The sequence below is a fragment of the Rattus norvegicus genome, chromosome 16, assembly GCF_021556685.1.
Source record: "Rattus norvegicus strain SHRSP/BbbUtx chromosome 16, alternate assembly SHRSP_T2T, whole genome shotgun sequence".
Taxonomy (NCBI): domain Eukaryota; kingdom Metazoa; phylum Chordata; class Mammalia; order Rodentia; family Muridae; genus Rattus; species Rattus norvegicus.
The window spans coordinates 19,946,747-19,965,734 of NC_141549.1; the positions used below are offsets into that span (position 1 = coordinate 19,946,747).

General features: G+C 43.2%; 1 protein-coding gene and 1 pseudogene across 2 annotated transcripts in view; one reads left to right on the forward strand and one right to left on the reverse strand.

The window, feature by feature from the left end:
* Positions 1-1,705: 1,705 nt before the first annotated feature.
* On the reverse strand, positions 1,706-1,977 carry LOC148000431 (Nuclear RNase P; annotated as a pseudogene).
* A 2,736-nt stretch (positions 1,978-4,713) lies between these two features.
* Znf431l5 (zinc finger protein 431 like 5) overlaps positions 4,714-18,988 on the forward strand; it is a 41,719-nt gene continuing 27,444 nt past the window's right edge. Inside the window, 1 exon segment of one of the 2 annotated variants that reach the window (NM_001409020.1) lies at positions 4,714-4,922. In NM_001409020.1, coding sequence (NP_001395949.1) covers positions 4,911-4,922 — 12 coding nt within the window. In that variant the 5' untranslated portion in view covers positions 4,714-4,910. 2 annotated transcript variants of the gene reach the window in all.

Consider the following 18,988-nt stretch of genomic DNA (forward strand, 5'->3'; position numbering starts at 1 on the left):
CACTGGGACATGGGCAAATTCCGAGCAGTCATGCAGTGGCCCTTCAAGGTCTGGGTCAGGCAGCAAGGCAGCTGGGCAGTGGAGGCCAGAGAGGTTCTCCTGGGGTAGGACTTAAGAGGAGAGGCTGATAATGAGTCATTCTGGCATTGGTGATGGTCAGGCTTTGGCCCAGTTTGTCAGCATCCTTAACCAGGGGAGCCATCAATCACTGTGATGATATGTAACCAGGAGAGACAACTTCTGGCAACTGGGTCTAATTTCTTTGACAGGTAGGCCACTGGCTGGCCTCAGGGCCTCCAGTTCTCTCATCCATGAAGAGGTTCTGGCAGCACCAAAACTGATGTAGAAATATTTTTCTGGCCTCAGAGAGCTGCCTCAGAACTCTGAATATGCACCCCCCAAATCTAGGGAGGTCACCTGTGGTTGGCAGAGTAGGGTCTTCTGAGCGAAGGTTCAATAGTCCAAATTTCCCAGGGCTTCCAAGAGGTCCTGGGTCTCTTTTAGACATTCTTGTTTGGTTTCTGCTGTCACCAGGAGGTCATTTATCAACTGTTGAAGAGACTATCTGTAGGTTTTAGCAAGACAGAATGTTAAGTTCTATTATCAACAAGGAAGCTGGTGAGTTTCTCTTACTTTTAGGCTTACCCTGGGCATCTTTAGAGGCCACGGTTGCATGCACTTTTTCTTTTGGGGACATTCCCTGGCCCAGTGGCTCTCCTATTTACAATAAATACATTGGTTCTTTTCTAAGCAGCCAATCTCGGTCTTTAGGGCCACCCTTATCTCTTACGGAGGTCGGCCACTGGCTTGGCTCCAGGCCCTGAATAAACACATTGGTTTCTAGAAGCCATGTATTTTAGACGACTCCTACAGTCCTGTAGTTTGGCCGAGGCTGCTGACAGGATCTTTGCCAGATCTCCAGTCTGTTTATTTTGCTCTTTTACCTGCCTTTTTTTTTTCTTCTATTTTTCTATCTTTATTAAACACTTTTCCTGTCATTATCTTTTAGACTCTTCTCTTTAGTCCTTGAATCCTTTTGAATTCCCTGATACCTGGGGCTGCCTGGTTAACAAAGGCTAGAGTTACCGCCGTTTTTTGCTTATTTTTGGCCAAATTAGTGGCTGTCTCACAGCAACCTTGAGACCTGCCAATCAGAGCATGGCAGTAAGACTTAGAGTCTCTAGACTCCTTAGCTTTAGCAGTGTTAATCTTGGCCGGCCCTAATCTGGTTAAATCCTAATCTGGGCAGGTTCCCCTATGGGGAAACTGGTTCCTGGCCTCTGTCTGTGGTGAAGAGAACCTATAAGAGCTCTTGGCAATCATCTCAAGTCAGCTGGTGGGTGAAAAGGACTGTCTCTAAGAGAGTAATTAAATCTCGAGGGTTGTCTGAGGAAGGGAGTTCTGAGTTCTCCAGTAGAAAAGGGCCAGCAGTGATGAGGTTGGTTTCTTGAATCACCATCGATCCAGCTGCACGCAAGGGCAGGACAACAGACTCGGGCTCCAGAGGCCAATCTAATCTGTGTTTTAATCTTTGGGCAGAGAGTGTGGGGGTGGGCAGAGCCTGGAAGAATTTAGTCTGCAGCCATTGCAGCTCTGGGTAAGTGGCTGCCCTGAGTGCCCTAAAGGCACCTGAAAGGGAATGGTTGTTGTCTCTCAGTGGGCTGAGTGTGGCAGGATGGTGTCAACGGAGAACTTCTCACGACTCAGAGACTACATCTGTTTAGTCAGGGAGCAAACACTTCTGGCAGGATGGGAAGTCATTTACTGAGCAAGACGAGTGACCAGGAGTCTGTTCCAAGCTTCGGTGAGGGAGACATCTGCCCACGAGGAGCCTCTCCTGCCCAGTCCGCGCTTGCAGCCCTGCTCTCTGGGAATTCATCTCCTCACTCAGGGAGATCTCAGTTAGGGACACGGGAGGCCCCAGTCTTAGAGCTTTCTTGGGGTGGTGGACGCTTGTGTGTGCCGCACCTGTGCTCTGCGGAGTGGGGAAGGGAGACGCGCTTGTGCGAGCTGCGCTGCCAGGCCCACCACAGGGCCGGGACAGGTTCCTTGTGCCTTGCGGCTGGGGGAGGGCCCCGGAGGACGGCGCTGAGAAGGGGGTTTGGGTCCCCCAAGGGGCGCAGAATCCTCTGGGTGTGGGTGGTGGGCGAGTGGGCGCCACAGCACCTTGTTGGCGGGCACCAAGTGACTGGGTCCCGCACCTTTGCCTGCGCGCAGTGGAGCCGCACCGGTTTGCTGTCCTGCTTCGGGGTCCCAGGTTCCCGGGCTGCTTGTGGGCCACTGTCCGCGGCGCCGTGGGGGCCTGAAGGCTCTGCTATCCGAGTGACTGGGGCCCCGTCTGGACCGGTCCCCACCGCCGCCCGCGGTGCACTGCGCGGTCCACAGTTCGGGTCACTGGTAAAGCACTGGGCTAGTCTGGAAAAAGAAAAGGGTTAAATCAAGAGGGTGGGTCTTCTAATCTCACCGTTGTCAGTCAAAGTCAAATTTGCCCCAAACAAGAAGCAGAAAACAGAGTGGACAGCAGTTCCTTTAAGCGACACAACAGAGCAGCTAGCCAGCAGTGAAAATGAATAGGACGGCGTGTAGGGCGGTTCTGCGTCAGCCAGCGGGTTTCACATCTGCTTCTTCCTTCCCAGAAATTAACATCCGGGTCACTCCCTACCCCAGGGGCTTGGGAGTCTTTCCTATGCCCGCATGGATATGACATACCAGTACATTCACTGCAGTGGGATTCTGCATCGGCTTTCATTATTTCTTGCCACGAAATACAGATTTTTAGGCCTCTTCAGAACAGAATTACAGAATTATTCAGAACAGAATTACTGAGGTCCCACAAAGGCACATGGATAGAGACTACATAAACACGTGGACAGACACATTCAGACTCACGACATTACGGATATTGAGACCCTTCAGGTTGGGTCCTGTTGGCCTTAAGAGTTCCCGGTCAACTCAACAAAACTGTTCCAGAAAGCACTGGTGAATCCCAAAAGATCACCAAGGAGCCGATTCTGATGCAGTCACATTAGAGTCTTTATTTACAAGCTGAATCTGGGTCACTGGGTTCTCTGACAGCAGACTAGGAGAGCGCAGATTGGGTTCTGCTGCAGGTCAGGTTCTCAGGCGCTTTCCCTTTAAAACAGAGGCGGGTCTCAAGATGGAGTAGGTTTGGTCTCTTAGTGTCTGTTTCAGTTCAGTTTTATTATGAACACGACTCAGTAAACCAGAGTGTCCTTGAATTCATGAATTCAGACTGCCTTTGCCTCCCAAGTCCTTGGACTAATGACGTGTCATAATGCCTGGCTAACGGGTGACTTTTCCTCCATGTTTTCTGTATTCGTGCTATTTGTCCTTCCTATTTGTGAGAACTGTGGCATTGACGCATTTATCTTTTAGATCATATGTCACGATTAATAACAAATTGGCTCCGAACAATCTACTTTCATGTTGTCATTTAATTGGGAGGGATCTGCCTGACTCCATTTTGAAGGCAGTAGACACCATGCTGTAATTTTTTTTAAAGATTTATTTATTTATTATATGTGAGTAGTACACTGTCTCTGTCTTCAGACACACCAGAAGAGGGCATAGGATCCCATTACAGATGGTTGTGAGCCACCATGTGGTGGCTGGGATTGAACTCAGGACTTCTGGAAGAGCAGTTGGTGCTCTTAACCACTGAGTCATCTCTCCAGCCCACCATGCTGTAGTTTTAGCAGTAACTTTCCCTTTATTGTAAGAGCTGAGTTGCTGTTTTAAAGTCTGTTTCCTGGAGTCTGACCTGTCCCAACCTTGACGGGCTTTTGCAAGCATCCTGACCCTCCCTCAGTGCTCTCCCTAATCATGAAACCACACGCCGTTTTTATGTTTGTTTGTTTTGTTTTTTAGATTTTTTTCTGTATTTCTTTACTGTTCCACTTTCCTCACTTTTGTAGACCTGCTTTACAACTATTTGTGATTTTACTCCTTAAACGGAGCCCAGGAAATAAATTTGGGACTGCTTTGTTAAATCCGACTAGGGAGACAGTCACTGGCCAGCGTTTGTCTGTACTCCAGTAAAATCAACTTGCTTCAAATTTGCCTCAAAATTGTTGTAGTGGACTCATTGTTGCCTGGTGGGATTAACATTTGATTTTCAACGAAGATCTTCCTATAGGAATGGACGGTGATCCAGCCTTCTGGTGGGAGAAACATCTATCATCGTGTTTGTGATCTAGTTCCAGCTTCTCTCAGGATTGTCTGAAGTACCCTGGCCTCCCAGGTTAAATGAAGCTGCAGTTCACCTGACCTCCGCGTGTAGCCACAGAACAAACGGTTTGTTTCCTAAAACCTCTCCTTAATTGTTAATACTGAGGGCTTCCTTCCACTTGTGGGACCGAAGAGTCATTCCACAGTACATTGTGTAGTTCACTGAGCAAATTATCTTCCTTGTGTCCCGGAGGAAGAAGGGGAAGTGCCTAGCCTGTGTAGGAAGACACAGGATGGTCAGCTATCGGAGGCGGCAGGAGGCAAGTGCTATTGAAAGACGTCTCCGCTGATCTGCGGAAGCAGATCTGTGCCCGGAGCGAGAGCAGTGCCAGGAAATATTGTGTGTGTCCCCTCAGTATACTCTGACCTTAAGGGAGAAGCTCATGTCACTCAGGCCTCTCTAGCCAATCAGGACCTCCAGGAGGACTGCCAGTCAGAAGGCGAGGCGGGCTCTTCCGGGGCCGTGCTCCTGACTCTGTTCTCCGAGTTGGTGCTGGCAGTTCTGTGCTTCTGCTAAGCGCTGAGAGGGCTACGCGCGCAAACTTGGAGGCTACGATATGGTGAGCCAGGGACGGCTGTCTGAAGAGAAAGAAGTGGGCTGCTGAGCGTCGGAAGCCCGTGCGGTGGTCCGTCCCTGGGTCTGAGTGGGAGCCAGTGGCCAAATGTGGCGCGCGGTGAGGTTCTCTGTGGTATTTGAAACTTCAGGTCCTATGTGGAGGCCTCCGAATAACTACACTCTGTGGGCTGCATCTGTGCAGAACCTTGGGAACAGGGGCTGTGTGCAGGGGCTGCGTTATACTCAGCTTCACCATGCTTTTGGTCTACTGAAGGCCAACTGGTTGCCAAACTCAGAAAAATCCTAGCACCTCTAGAATTTGTGCTCTTGAAAGCGAACATTTAGGAGTATGATCCATTTGGAGTTAATTTTTGGGGACGTTGTAAACAGAATCTCATGTGTCGGGTTGCAGCCCACTAAGCCGTGATGTCGAAGAGTAGAATTAATTGGTGATGGAAAGGATTTACCAATGCTCGGGTGATAGTAATTCACACGAGGTAGAATTTAGCTGAAGGAGGGCTACCTCTATAACACTCCCCAAATACATACTATGCTAACCAGGCCTGTTAGACATGAGGTGCTAGGATACAGGTGCCTAACAAGCTGTTCAAAGGGGCATTACAGTGTCACAACCAACATTAAGGCCTAGTGTGGCATAAAGGTCCAGTTTTCTTCTTGAGAAATAGTTCTACCAGGTGGGCAAGAAGACCTTGTGTGACAGCTACTTGAAATACAAAAACACTGTTGTGCCGAGGGCTGGCCTGGTCAAGCAAGGCTTTCCCTGAGGTCCTCATATATGGTGAGGAAACATAGCAAACAAAGCTTCTTCTCAACCCAGGAGCATGCTGGGCAGATCTGGTAACAGCCTTGGGAGCTTCCCTACGGCCCTGAGGTAAAGAGAATAAATGAAGCACCTTCTCCAAAACCAGGAATATGCTTGAGAGAGTTGGTCATGGTCGGGGCTCAGGGCCTTGAAGGAGTGTTTCTTCTGTTCCTGAGAACCACACTCTTCCCAGCACAGTAGACTCTAGTTATGAATCAGTCCCAAGGCCACTGTGGGCTTGGTGAGTCAAGTTCTTGGGATACCCAGTGTTCCCCTTATGCAGCAGCACTGTTTGATTACCCTCCTTCTGTGTTTGTGCCACTATATGATTGTTTCTACTGTCTTCATAGAAGCAGCCCCCATTTCCTTCCGTTTTCCTCCTGGAAGGATTATACAAGATGCTCTTCTTCTTAAGAAGTTGCTTGATTTAGACGTAGCTTGGGCAAGACTTCCCCACCCCAGCTCTTTTATCTTTTCTTCTTTTTGCTTTGCCAATACATGTCATTTTCTACCACCGGACCCTGTCACTCTAGAATGACCTGTTGTTCCATGACAGTGCTTAAGAAATAGTCCTGGGAATAACTTTGCAGTGTAAATCTTCCATCTGCCTCAGTGGTTAGACTTGCAGTCTCCAGTCCCTATTTAAATTGTTCAAAGTACAACCTGGGGCCTGACCAGCATGTATGGGATGCAAACTCTGTTCTAGGCTAGCTCCTCTTCGAGCATTCTCCAGAGCTGGGTGCACGCTATTCTTTGAGAAATTTCTCTTTATTACTGCCTTAAGTCCATGGAGTTATTTGTCCTGGGAAAGGCATATTCATTCTAGAACAGGTGTACCTCCAACCTTACAACAAATGTTTCTGGGGCTCTGTCTCTTATGTTTGCTTCAGGTCATTTTGATCCTCATTACTAGCTCCACAGGGCAATTGCCTTGCTCTTCGATTTATTAAAATAAGAATTCCTAAATTCTTAAATTAAAGGACCGTCTCATTAGAGTTTTTTCCTTTTATTGGATATTTTCTTTATTTACATTTCAAATGTTAACCCCTTTCGTGGTTTCCCCTCTGGAACCCACCATCCCATCCCCCTACACCCTGCTTTCATGAAGGTTTTTCCACATCTACCCACCCACCAAATCCCTCCCTCCTCCTTGCCCTGGCATTCCCCTACACTGGGGCATTGAGCCTTCATAGGCAGGGCCAAGGCCTCTCATCCCATTGATATCTGACAAGGCCATCCTCTGCTACATATGTGGCTGGAGCCATGGGTTGCTCCATGTGTACTCTTTGGTTGGTGGTTTAGTCCCAGGGAGCTCTGAATTGTCTGTTTGGTTGATATTGTTGTTCTTCCTATGGGGTTGCAAACCCCCTGAGTTACCTCAGTCCTTTCTCTAACTCCTCCGTTGGCGACTCCATTCTCAGTCCAATGGTTGGCTGCGAGCATCTGCCTTTGTATTTGTCAGGCTCTGGAAGAGTCTCTCAGGAGACAGTTGTATCTGGTTCCTGTCAGCATGCACCTTCCCCCGCCCATCTTTATTAAATTGGGTATTTCTTACTTACATTTCAAATGTTATTCCCTTTCCCCGTTTCCATGCCACCATTCCCCTAACCCCCCCTCCCATTCTATTTGGGTGTTCCCCTTCTAGTCCTCCCCCATTACTGTCCTCCCTACAAGAATTCCATTTACTGGGGGTCCAGCCTTGGCAGGACCAAGGGCTTCCCCTTCCACTGGTGATCTTACTAGGCTATTCATTGCTACCTATGAAGTCAGAGTCCAGGGTCAGTCTTTGGGTAGTGGCTTAGTCCCTGGGAGCTCTGGTCGGTTGGCATTGTTGTTCATATGGCGTCTCAAGCCCCTTCAGCTCTTTCAGTCCTTTCTCTGATTCCTTCAATGGGGGTCCCATTCTCAGTTCAGTGGTTCAGCATGCACCTCTTGGCATCCACAATAGTGACTGGGCTTGGTGACTGCATGTGGGATGGATCCCCGTGTGTGGCAGTCTCTGGATGACCTTTTGTTCAGTTTCTGGCCCAAACTTTGTCTTCGTATTTCCTCTTGTGAATATTTTGTTCCACCTTCTAAGAAGTACTGAAGCATCCACACTTTTATCTTTCTTCTTCTTGGGCTTCATGTGGTCTGTGGATTATATCTTGGGTAATCTGAGCTTTTGGGCTAATATCCACTTATCAGTGAGTGCATATCATGTGTGTTCTTTTGTGATTGGGTTACCTCACTCAGGATGATATTTTCTAGTTCCATCCATTTGCCTAAGAATTTCACATAGTCATTGTTTTTTTAATAGCTGAATAGTACTCCATTGTATAAATGTACCAGATTTTCTGTATCCATTCCTCTGTTGAAGGGCATCTGGGTTCTTTACAGCTTCTGGCTATTATAAATAAGGCTGCTATGAACATAGTAGACCATGTGTATTTGTTATATGTTGGAACATCTTTTGGGTACATGCCCAGGAGAGGTATAGCTGGGTCCTCAGGTAGTGCAATGTCCAATTTTTTGAGGAAACTCAAGACTGATATCCAGAGTGGTTGTACCAGTCTGCAATCCCACCAACAATGGAGGAGTGTTCCTCTTTCTCCACATCCTCGCCAGCATTTGCTGTCACTGGAGGGTTTTTTTTTGTTTTTCTTTTCTTTTCTTTTTTTTTTCAGAGCTGGGGACCGAACCCAGGGCCTTTCGATTGCTAGGCAAGCGCTCTACCACTGAGCTAAATCCCCAACCCCATCACTGGAGTTTTTATCTTAACGATTTTGACTGGTATGAGGTGGAATCTTAGGGTTGTTTTGATTTGGATTTCCCTGATGACTAAGGATGTTGAACATTTCTTTAGGTGCTTCATGACCATTTAATATTCCTCAGTTGAGAATTCTTTGTTTAAATATGTAGCCCATTTTTAATAGGGTTATTTGATTCTCTGGAGTCTAACTTCTTGAGTTCTTTGTATATTTTGGATATTAACCCTCTATCAGATGTAGGATTGGTAAAGATCTTTTTTCAATCTGTTGGTTTTTGTCCTTTGCCTTACAGAAACTTTGCAAATTTATGAGGTCCCATTTGTCAATTCTTGATCTTAGAGCATAAGCCATTGGTGTTTTGTTCAGGAAATTCTCCCCAGTGCCCATGTGTTTGAGACTCTTCCCCACTTTTTCCTCTATTAGTTTGAGTGTATCTGGTTTTATGTGGAGGTCTTTGATCCACTTGGACTTTAGCTTTGTACAAGGCAATAAGAATGGATCAATTTGCATTCTTCTACATGCTGACTTCCAGACGAACCAGCACCATTTGTTGAAAATGCTATCTTTTTTCCACTGGATGGTTTTAGCTCCCTTGCCAAAGATCAAGTGACCATAGGTATGTGGCCTCATTTCTGGGTCTTCAATTCAATTTCACTGCCTGTCTCTGTACCAATACTATACAATTTTTATCACTATTACTCTGTAATACAGCTTGAGATCAGGGATGGTGATTCCCCCAGAAGTCCTTTTTTTTGTTGAGGATAGTTTTTGCTGTCCTAAATTTTTTGCTTTTCCAAATGAATCTGCAAAATGCTGTTTATAATTCTATGAAGAATTGGATTGGGATTTTGATGGGGATTGCATTGAATCTGTAGATTGCTTTTGGTAAAAGGCCATTTTTACTATATTAATCCTGCCAATCCACAAGCATGGGAGATCTTTCCATCTTCTGAGATCTTCCTCAATTTTTTTCTTCAGAGGCTTGAAGTTCTTATCATACAGATCTTTCACTTGCTTGGTTAAAGTCACACTGAGGTATTTTATATTATTTGTGACTATTGTGAAGGGTGTCATTTCCCTAATTTCTTTCTCAGCCTGTTATTCCTTTGAGTAGACAAAGACTACTGACTTGTTTGAGTTAATTTTATACCCAGATACTTTGCTGATGTTGTTTATCAGGCTTAGTAGTTCTCTGGTGGAACTTTGGGGGTCACTTAAGTACACTATCATATCATCTGCAAATAGTGATATTTTGACTTTTTCCTTTCCAATTTGTATCCCTTTGACCTCCTTTTGTTGTCTGCTTGCTCTGACTAGGACTTGGAGTACTATATTGAATAGGTAGAGACAGAGTGGGCAGCCTTGTCTAGTCCCTGATTTTAGTGGGATTGCTTCAAATTTCTCTCCTTTTAGTTTGATGTTGGCTACTGGTTTGCTTTATATTGATTTTAGTATGTTTAGGGATGGGCCTTGATTTCCTGATCTTTCCAGGATTTTTATCATGAAGGTGTGTTGAATTTTGTCAAATGCTTTCTTAGCACCTAATAAGATGATCGGGTGTTTTTTTTCCTTTGAGTTTGTTTATATAGTGGATTACGTTGATGGGTTTCTGTATATTAAACCATCCCTGCTTCCCGTTGATGAAGCCTACTTGATCATGGTGGATGATCATTTTGATGTGTTCTTGGATTTGGCTTTTGAGAATTTTATTGAGTATTTTTGCATCGATATTCATGGGAGAAATTGGTCTGAAGTTTTCTTTCTTTGTTGGGTCTTTGTGTGGTTTAGGTACAAGAGTGATTGTAGCTTCATAGAAGGAATTCGGTAGTGCTCCATCTGTTTCAATTTTGTGGAATAGTTGGGACAGTATTGGTATGAGGTCTTCTATGAAGGTCTGATAGAATTCTGCACTGAACTCATCTGGACCTGGACTCTTTTTGGTTGGGAGACTTTGAATAACTGCTTCTATTTCTTTAGGAGTTATGGGGTTGATTAGATGGTTTATTTGTTCCTGATTTAACTTTGGTTCCTGGTATCTGTCTAGAAAATTGTCCATTTCCTCTAGAGTTTCTAGTTTTCTTGAGTATATCGACTTTTGTAGTACGATCTGATAAGTTTTTTTTAATTTTTTCAGTTTCTATTGTTATGTCTCCCTTTTCATTTCTGATTTTGTTCATTTGGATACTGTCTCTGTACCCTCTGGTTAGTTTGACCAAGGGTTTACCTATCATGTTGATTTTTTCAAAGAACCAGCTTCTGGTTTTGTTGATTCTTTGTGTAGTTCTTTTTGTTTCTACTTGGTTGATTTTAGCCCTGAGTTTGATTATTTCCTGCCTTCTACTCCTCTTGGGTATATTTGCTTCTTTTTGTTCTACAACTTTCATTATCAATCTTTTAGTGTTTGCTCTTACTTGCTTCTTTCGGGAGGCACTCAGAGCTATGAGTTTTTCTCTTAGCACAGCTTTCATTGTGTCCCATAAATTTGGGTATGTTGTGCCTTCATTTTCATTAACTTAAAAAGTCTTTAATTTCTTTCTCTCTTTCTTCCTTGACCAAGTTATCATTGAGCTCAGCATTTTTCAGATTTCATTTGTTTTTTTTCTTTTTCTTTTTTCTTTTTGTTATTGAAGAACAGCCTTAGTCAGTAGTGACTTGATAGGATGCATGGAATTATTTCTATCTTCCTGTATCTGTTGAAGACTATTTTGTGACCGATTATATGGTCAATTTTGGGAAAAGTACCATGAGGTACTGAGAAGAAGGTATTTTCTTTTGTTTTAGGATGGAATGTTCTATAAATATCTGTTAAGTCCATTTGGTTCATAACATCTGTTGTGTTCACTGTGTCTCTGTTTAGTTTCTGTTTCCATGATATGTCCATTGATGAGAGTGGGGTGTTCAAGTCTCCCACTGTTAATGTGTGAAGTGCTATGTGTGCTTGAACCTTTAATAAAGTTTCTTTTATGAATGTTGGTGCCCTTGCATTTGGAGCATAGATGATCAGAATTGAAAGTTCATCTTCATAGATTTTTTCCTTTAATGAGCATAAAATATCCTGTTTTGTTTTTTGTTTTTGATAAGTTTTGGTTTAAAGTAGATTTTATTTAATATTAGAATGGCTATTCTAGCTTGTTTCTTTCTTTCTTTTTTTTTTTTTTTAGATTTATTTATTTATTATATATAAGTCACTGTCTTCGGACACACCAGAAGAGGGCATCTGATCTCATTACAGATGGTTGTGAGCCACCATGTGGTTGCTGGGATTTGAACTCGGGACCTCTGGAAGAGCAGTCAGTGCTCGTAACCGCTGAGCCATCTCTCCAGCCCTCTAGCTTGTTTCTTGGGACCATTTGCTTGGAAAAACTTTTTCCAGCTTTTTACTCTGAGACAGTGTCTGTCTTTGTCATTGAGGTGTGTTTCCTGTATGCAGCCAAATGCTGGATCCCCTTTACATATCCAGTCAGTCTTTGTCTTTTTATTGGGAATTAATTCCATTGATGTTGAGAGATATTAGGAACCAATGATTGTTGTTCCCTATTATTTTTGTTGTTAGAGGTGGAATTATGCTTGTGTGTCTCTCTTCTTTTGGGTTAGTTGAAAGGAGATTACTTTCTTTCTTTTTCAAGAGTGTATTTTCCCTCCTTGTGTTGGAGTTTTCCATCTAGTAACCTTTGTAGGACTGGATTTGTAGAAAGATATTGTGTAAATTTGGTTTTTTCACGGAATATCTTGGTTTCTCCATCTATATTTATTGAGAATTTTGCTGGATATAGTAGCTTGTGCTGGCATTTGTGTTCTCTTAGGGTCTGTATGACATCTGCCAAGGATCTTCAATCTTTCATAGTCTCTGGTGAAAAGTCTGGTGTAATTCTGATAGGTTTGTCTTTATATGTTACTTGACCTTTTTCCCTTACTGCGTTTAATATTCTTTCTTTGTTTTGTGCATTTGGTGTTTTGACTGTCATGTGACAGAAGGAGTTTCTTTTCTGGTCCAGTCTATTTAGAGTTTTGTAGGCTTCTTGTATGTTCATGGGCATCTTTTTCTTTAGGTTGGGGAATTTTTCTTCTAAAATTTTGTTGAAGATATTTTCTGGCCTTTTAAGTTGGGAATCTTTGCTCTCTTCTATACCTATTATCCTTAGGTTTGATCTTCTCATTGTGTCCTGGATTTCCTGGATGTTTTGGGTTAGGAGCTTTTTGCATTTTGCATTTTCTTTGTCTATTGTGTCAGTGTTTTCTTTTATGGTATCTTCTGCCCCTGAGATTCTCTCTTCTCTCTCTTGTATTCTGTTGTTGATGTTTGTGTCTATGACTCCTGATCTCTTTCCTAGGTTTTCTATCTCCAGGGTTGTCTCTCTTTGTGATTTCTTTATTGTTTCTATTTCCATTTTTAGATCCTGGATGGTTTTGTTAATTCCTTCACTTGTTTGGTTTGTTTTCCTGAAATTCTTTAAGGGATTTTTGTGTTTCCTCTTTAAGGCCTTCTACCTGTTTACCTGTGTTGTCTTGTATTTCTTCACGGAAGTTATTTATGTCCTTCTCAAAGTCCTCTATCATCATAATGAGATGTGATTTTAAATCCAAATATTACTTTTCTGTTATGATGGGATATCCAGGGCTTACTGTGGTGGGAGACCTGGGTTCTGATGATTCCAAGTAGCCTTGTTCTGTCACTTATGTTCATGTACTTGCCTCTTGCCATATCATTATCTCTTGTGTTACCTGCTCTTGCTGTCTCTGACTGCAGCCTGTTCTTCCTGTGATTCTGGTTGTGTCAGAACTCCTCAGAGCCCAGCTGTCTCTTTGATCATATGATTCTGGGATCCTGCAATCTTGTGATCCTGGTTGTGTGTGATCTCCTGAGAGTTGAGCTTCCTCTTTGATCCTGTATGTTTCAGAATACCTCTATACCTTCAAGGTGTTAGAGCACCTTGGAGTTGGGCTTCCTCTGGGTGTTGTTGGTGTGGGTGGGGTGCCAGCACCCAAATGTCTGCTCAAGGCACTGGTTCAGACTGGAAGGAACCCATGCCCCTGGCTGGGTGAGGTTCCTGCATCCCTGGATCCTGGGGCACCCAATTCCTCTGGGTGTTGTCGGGGATGTTGGGGCAGATGTTGTGGCCTCTCCTGTGGTCCTGGGTGTTTCAGAGCACCTGGGAGTCTGGCTCCCTTTGGGTGTTGTAGGAGTGGGTGCAGAACCCAATGTCTGCTAGGACACTTATTCCGACTGGAAGGCCACAGTTTTATGATTACCAATTTGAAGTCACTTAGTTAACTGCCAGTTGTAGTTACAGGAAAAGGATTTGTGTGTGTGGAGCATGTCTTCTGCTTTCAGACCAGTATAGGGGTAATAGTTTATTGTGTGTACTGCAGATAGAAACTGGGTAGACAATAGCTGGATCACAGAGTGAAGATTAAGGCAGTTAGCTGCAGGGGCTACCATTAATGAAGACTGAGGGAGGGTGAGTGATTTTGTAATTTCCCAACATGTAATAATTCTTGCTATGTGAATGAAGACAGGCCAAATTGGTGGGTTTACTACCATTTGGGGAGGTAGCTTGAGCCAATGAATATTGAATTTCCAATTAGGGAATTCTCTTATGCAGATATGTGTAATCTTGGTTGATACAGTTAAGTCAGCTCTGAGGTTTGAGACCCAGGCCACTCACTGGCTTTAGTTGTATATGTCAGGTTATAGACTTCAGCAGTTAACATTGTACATAGGGGCAATGTCAACTAGTATCTATTTATGGCATTCTTTCTACTAAGGAAGGACCTATTCCTTTTCCAAGTCAATATAGCTCAGTGTTTTTTCAATTATTTTTATCTTTTTAAAAAGTTAATTATTGGTTTCACTTTTTAAAAAAAGATTTATTTATTTAGTATATGTAAGTATACTGTAGCTGTCTTCAGACACACCAGAAGAGGGCATCAGATCTCATTACAGATGGTTGTAAGCCATCATGTGGCTGCTGGGATTTGAACTCAGGACCTCTGGAAGAGCAGTGTGCTCTTAACCACTGAGCCATCTCTCCAGCCCTGGTGTCACTTTTTAAAGTTCATTGTCTTTTAATGTACCTGTTTCTCTCTCTATTTGTTTCCACTCTCCAATGTTTCTTGGTCATTAGCAATGTTATTCTATTTTTTCTCAAGTACTATTATTTATTTATTTGATATATTCCTGTTTAGCCACAAAATTGAAACAGATGGAGCACTACCAAATTCCTTCTATGAAGCCATAATTACTCCTATATCTAAACCACACAAAGACCCAACAAAGAAAATGAACTTCAGACCAATTTCCCTTATGAATGTTGATGCAAAAATACTCAATAAAATTCTTGCAAACCCAATCAAGAACACATCAAAACAATCATCCATCAAGTAGGCTTCATCCCAGGGATGCAGGGATGGTTCAATATACAGAAATCTATCAACATAATCCACTATATAAACAAATTCAAAGATAAAAACCACATGATCATTTCATTAGCTGCTGAGAAAACATTTGACAAAATCCAACACCCCTTCATGATAAAAGTCCTGGAAAGAACAGGAATTCAAGGCCCATACCTAAACATAGTAAAAATCATATACAGCAAACCAGTAGCTAACATCAAACTAAAGGGAGAGAAACTTGAAGCAATCCCACTAAAATCAGGGACTAGAAAAGGCTGCCCACTCTCTCCCTACTGATTCAATATAGTTTTTGAAGTTCTAGCCAGAGCAATCAGACAACAAAAGGAGGTCAAGGGGATACAAATTGGAAAGGAAGAAGTCAAAATATCACTATTTGCAGATGATATGATAGTATATTTAAGCGATCCCAAAAGTTCCACCAGAGAACTACTAAACCTGATAAACACCTTCAGCAAAGTGGTTGGGTATAAAATTAACTCAAATAAATCAGTAGCCTTCATCTATTCAAATGATAAACAGGCTGAGAAAGAAATTAGGGAAATGACACCCTTCATAATAGTCCCAAATAATATAAAATACCTCAGTGTGACTTAAACCAAGCAAGTGAAGATCTGTATGGTAAGAATTTCAAGTCTCTGAAGAAAGAAATTGAGGAAGATCTCAGAAGATGGAAAGATCTCCCATGCTTGTGGATTGGCAGGATTAATATAGTAAAAATGGCCATTTTACCAAAAGCCATCTACAGATTCAATGGAATCCCCATCCAAATTCCAATTCAATTCTTTATAAAGTTAGACAGAACAATTTGCAAATTCATCTGGAATAACAAAAAACCCAGGATAGCTAAAACTATCCTCAACAATAGAAGGACTTCCGGAGAAATCACTATCCCTGAACTCAAGCAGTATTACAGAGCAATAGTGATAAAAACTGCATGGTATTGGTACAGAGACAGGCAAATAGACCAGTGGAATAGAATTGAAGACCCAGAAATGAACCCACACACCTATGGTCACTTGATTTTTGACAAAGGAGCCAAAACCATCCAATGGAAAAAAGATAGCATTTTCAGCAAATGGTGCTGGTTCAACTGGAGGTCAGCATGTAGAAGAATGCAGATAGATCCATTCTTATCACCCTGTACAATGCTTAAGTCCAAGTGGATCAAGGACCTCCACATCAAACCAGATACACTCAAACTAATAGAAGAAAAAGTGGGGAAAAGTCTCGAACACATGGGCACTGGAGAAAGTTTTTTGAATAGAGCACCAATAGCTTATGCTCTAAAATCAAGAATCGACAAATGGGACCTCATAAAACTGCAAAGCTTCTGTAAGGCAAAGGACAAGGTCATTGGGACAAAACGGCAACCAACAGATTGGGAAAAGATCTTTACCATCCTACAACAGATAGAGGGCTTATATCCAAAATATACAAAGAACTCAAGAAGTTAGACCTCAGGGAGACAAGTAACCCTATTAAAAATGGGGTTCAGAGCTAAACAAAGAATTCTCAGCTGAGGAATATCAAATGGATGAGAAGTACCTAAAGAAATGTTCAACATCCTAAGTCATAAGGGAAATGCAAATCAAAACAACCCTGAGATTCCACCTCACCCCAGTCAGAATGGTCAAGATCAAAAACTCAGGTGACAGCAGATGCTGGTAAGGATGTGGAGAAAGAGGAACACTCCTCCATTGTTGGTTGGATTGCAAACTAGTACAACCTCTCTGGAAATCAGTCTGGAGGTTCCTCAGAAAATTGGACATTGCACTACCTGAGGACCCAGCTATACCTCTCCTGGGCATATACCCAAAAGATGCCCCAACATATAACAAAGACACATGCTCTACTATATTCATAGCAGCCTTATTTAAAATAGCCAGAAGCTAGAAAGAACCCAGATGCCCTTCAACAGAGGAATGGATACAGAATATGTGGTACATCTACACAATGGAATACTACTCACCTATCAAAAACAATGACTTCATGAAATTCATAGGCAAATGGATGGAACTAGAGAATATCATCTTGAGTGAGGTAACCCAATCACAAAAAAAGCACACATGGTATGCACTCATTGATAAGTGGATATTAGCCCAAATGCTCGAATTTGCCAAGATGCACAGAACACATGAAACTCAAGAAGGATGACCAAAATGCTGATGCTTCGTTTCTTCTTTAAAAGGGAACAAAAATATCCATAAGAGGGCATAAGGAGACAAAGTTTAAAACAGAGACTGATGGAATGCCCATTCAGAGCCTGCCCCACATGTGGCCCATACATATACAGCCATCAAAACTAGATAAAATGGATGAAGCTAAGAAGTGCGTGATGACAGGAACGCGATGTAGATCTCTCCTGAGAGACACAGCCAGAATACAGCAAACACAGAGGCGAATGCCAGCAGAAAACCACTGAACTGAGAATGGGACCCCCGTTGAAGGAATCAGAGAAAGAACTGGAAGAGCTTGAAGGGGCTCGAGACCCCTTATGAACAACAATGCCAAGCAACCAGAGCTTCCAGGGACTAAGCCACTACCTAAAGACTATACATGGACTGAGCCTGGACTCTGACCTCATAGGTAGCAGTGAATATCCTAGTAAGAGCACCAGTGGAAGCGGAAGCCCTGGGTCCTGCTAAGACTGAACCCCCAGTGAACTAGATTGTTGGGGGGAGGGCGGCAATGGGGGGAGGATGGGGAGGGGAACACCCATAAAGAAGGGGAGGGGGGAGGGATTAGAGGGCTGGTGGACAGGAAACTGGGAAAGGGAATAACATCTGAAATGTAAATAAGAAATACCCAATTTAATAAAAATGGAAGGCAAAAAAAGAAAGTATAAAATGAAAAAAATATATTCCTGTTTAGATTAGTGTTTCCTATAGTCCAGAGTAGCCTCACACTATGTAACTGCAAGTTGCTTTTTACTCCTAATCCTCCATCTGCTGCCTTGTTGTGGGAAGATATTCCTGTGAGTTCTGGCTGGGTCTTGACTGGTCAGTCAGAAGGAAAAAGGGACCAATGTGTAATTGTCCTCTGACCTCCCTCACTTTTATTGGGGAATTACAAATGAAGAGGGACCTGTGTAAGAATTGTGTTCACTGACCAACATTGGAAGTGGTGTAGTCACAATACAGAAAGAGAGGGGCAAGAAGGAGGGGCTTTGGCAGCAGTTGGGATTACCAACACGTAATCAATTTTAGATGATTAATAAATGTCCCGATGGCCTTTTCTTGGGTTCCCAGACCAGGCAATCAAATCTCTGAACAAAGAACCGAACTTATTTCTAGTTACCAAGTTACTGTAGGCTTGTTAGTTCAATCAGAACAGAACATCTGGACAGACTGATGTGGCTGTGCCTAACAGGTCTGTTTTCTTTCCTGCCTCAAAATACACAGCCTGAGGCAAAGGTGTGAGTAATCTTTGGTGTGCTCTGATACGAATTGCTAGCTCCTGGAGCACATGAGGCCATAAAGTTGGTTTCCATTTAAACTATAATTTTTAAAATTGTAATTACATCATTTCCACATTCTTTTTCCTCCCTCCCACATACTCCTCTTTGTATTTAATTTCATGGCCTCTTTTTGTCTTTTGAACAAAAATTTAAAAAATTTAATTTTCATTAGTTTTTATTAATTTTTTCATTCACTTCACATCCCAGTATCAGACCCTCTTTGCCAGTTTTGCATCACAAAAATCCCCCGCCCCATGCCTCATCCCCTTCTTCTCTGAGAGGGAGGAGCTACCTTGGATCTGTGTCCTATCTCCCCTCCCCAACCCCCACTCCCGCCTCCATTTCAAGTCATTGCAGGACTAGGTGTATCCTCTTCCACTGAGGCCAGACAAGGCAGCCTGGTTAGGGGAACAGGACATACAGGCATTAGGGACAGCCCCCCCTTTACTTGTTGGGGGACCCACATGAAGACCATGCTGCACTGCTGCAGGGTGCCTAGGTCCAGCCTTTGATCCCTCATTGGTTGGTGGTTCATTCTCTGGGAGCCCCAAAGATTCCAGGTTAGTTGACTCTGATGGTCTTGCTGTAGCGTCCCTGTCCTCTTGCTGCACGTCCTTCAATCCTTCCCATGGTTCTTCCACAAACAGCGACCCCGCCTCCCCAGCTCCATCTCATGTTTGGTTGTGGGTATCTCCAGGCATGTGCTTTGGTCAGCTATTCTGTGAAGCCTCTCTGAG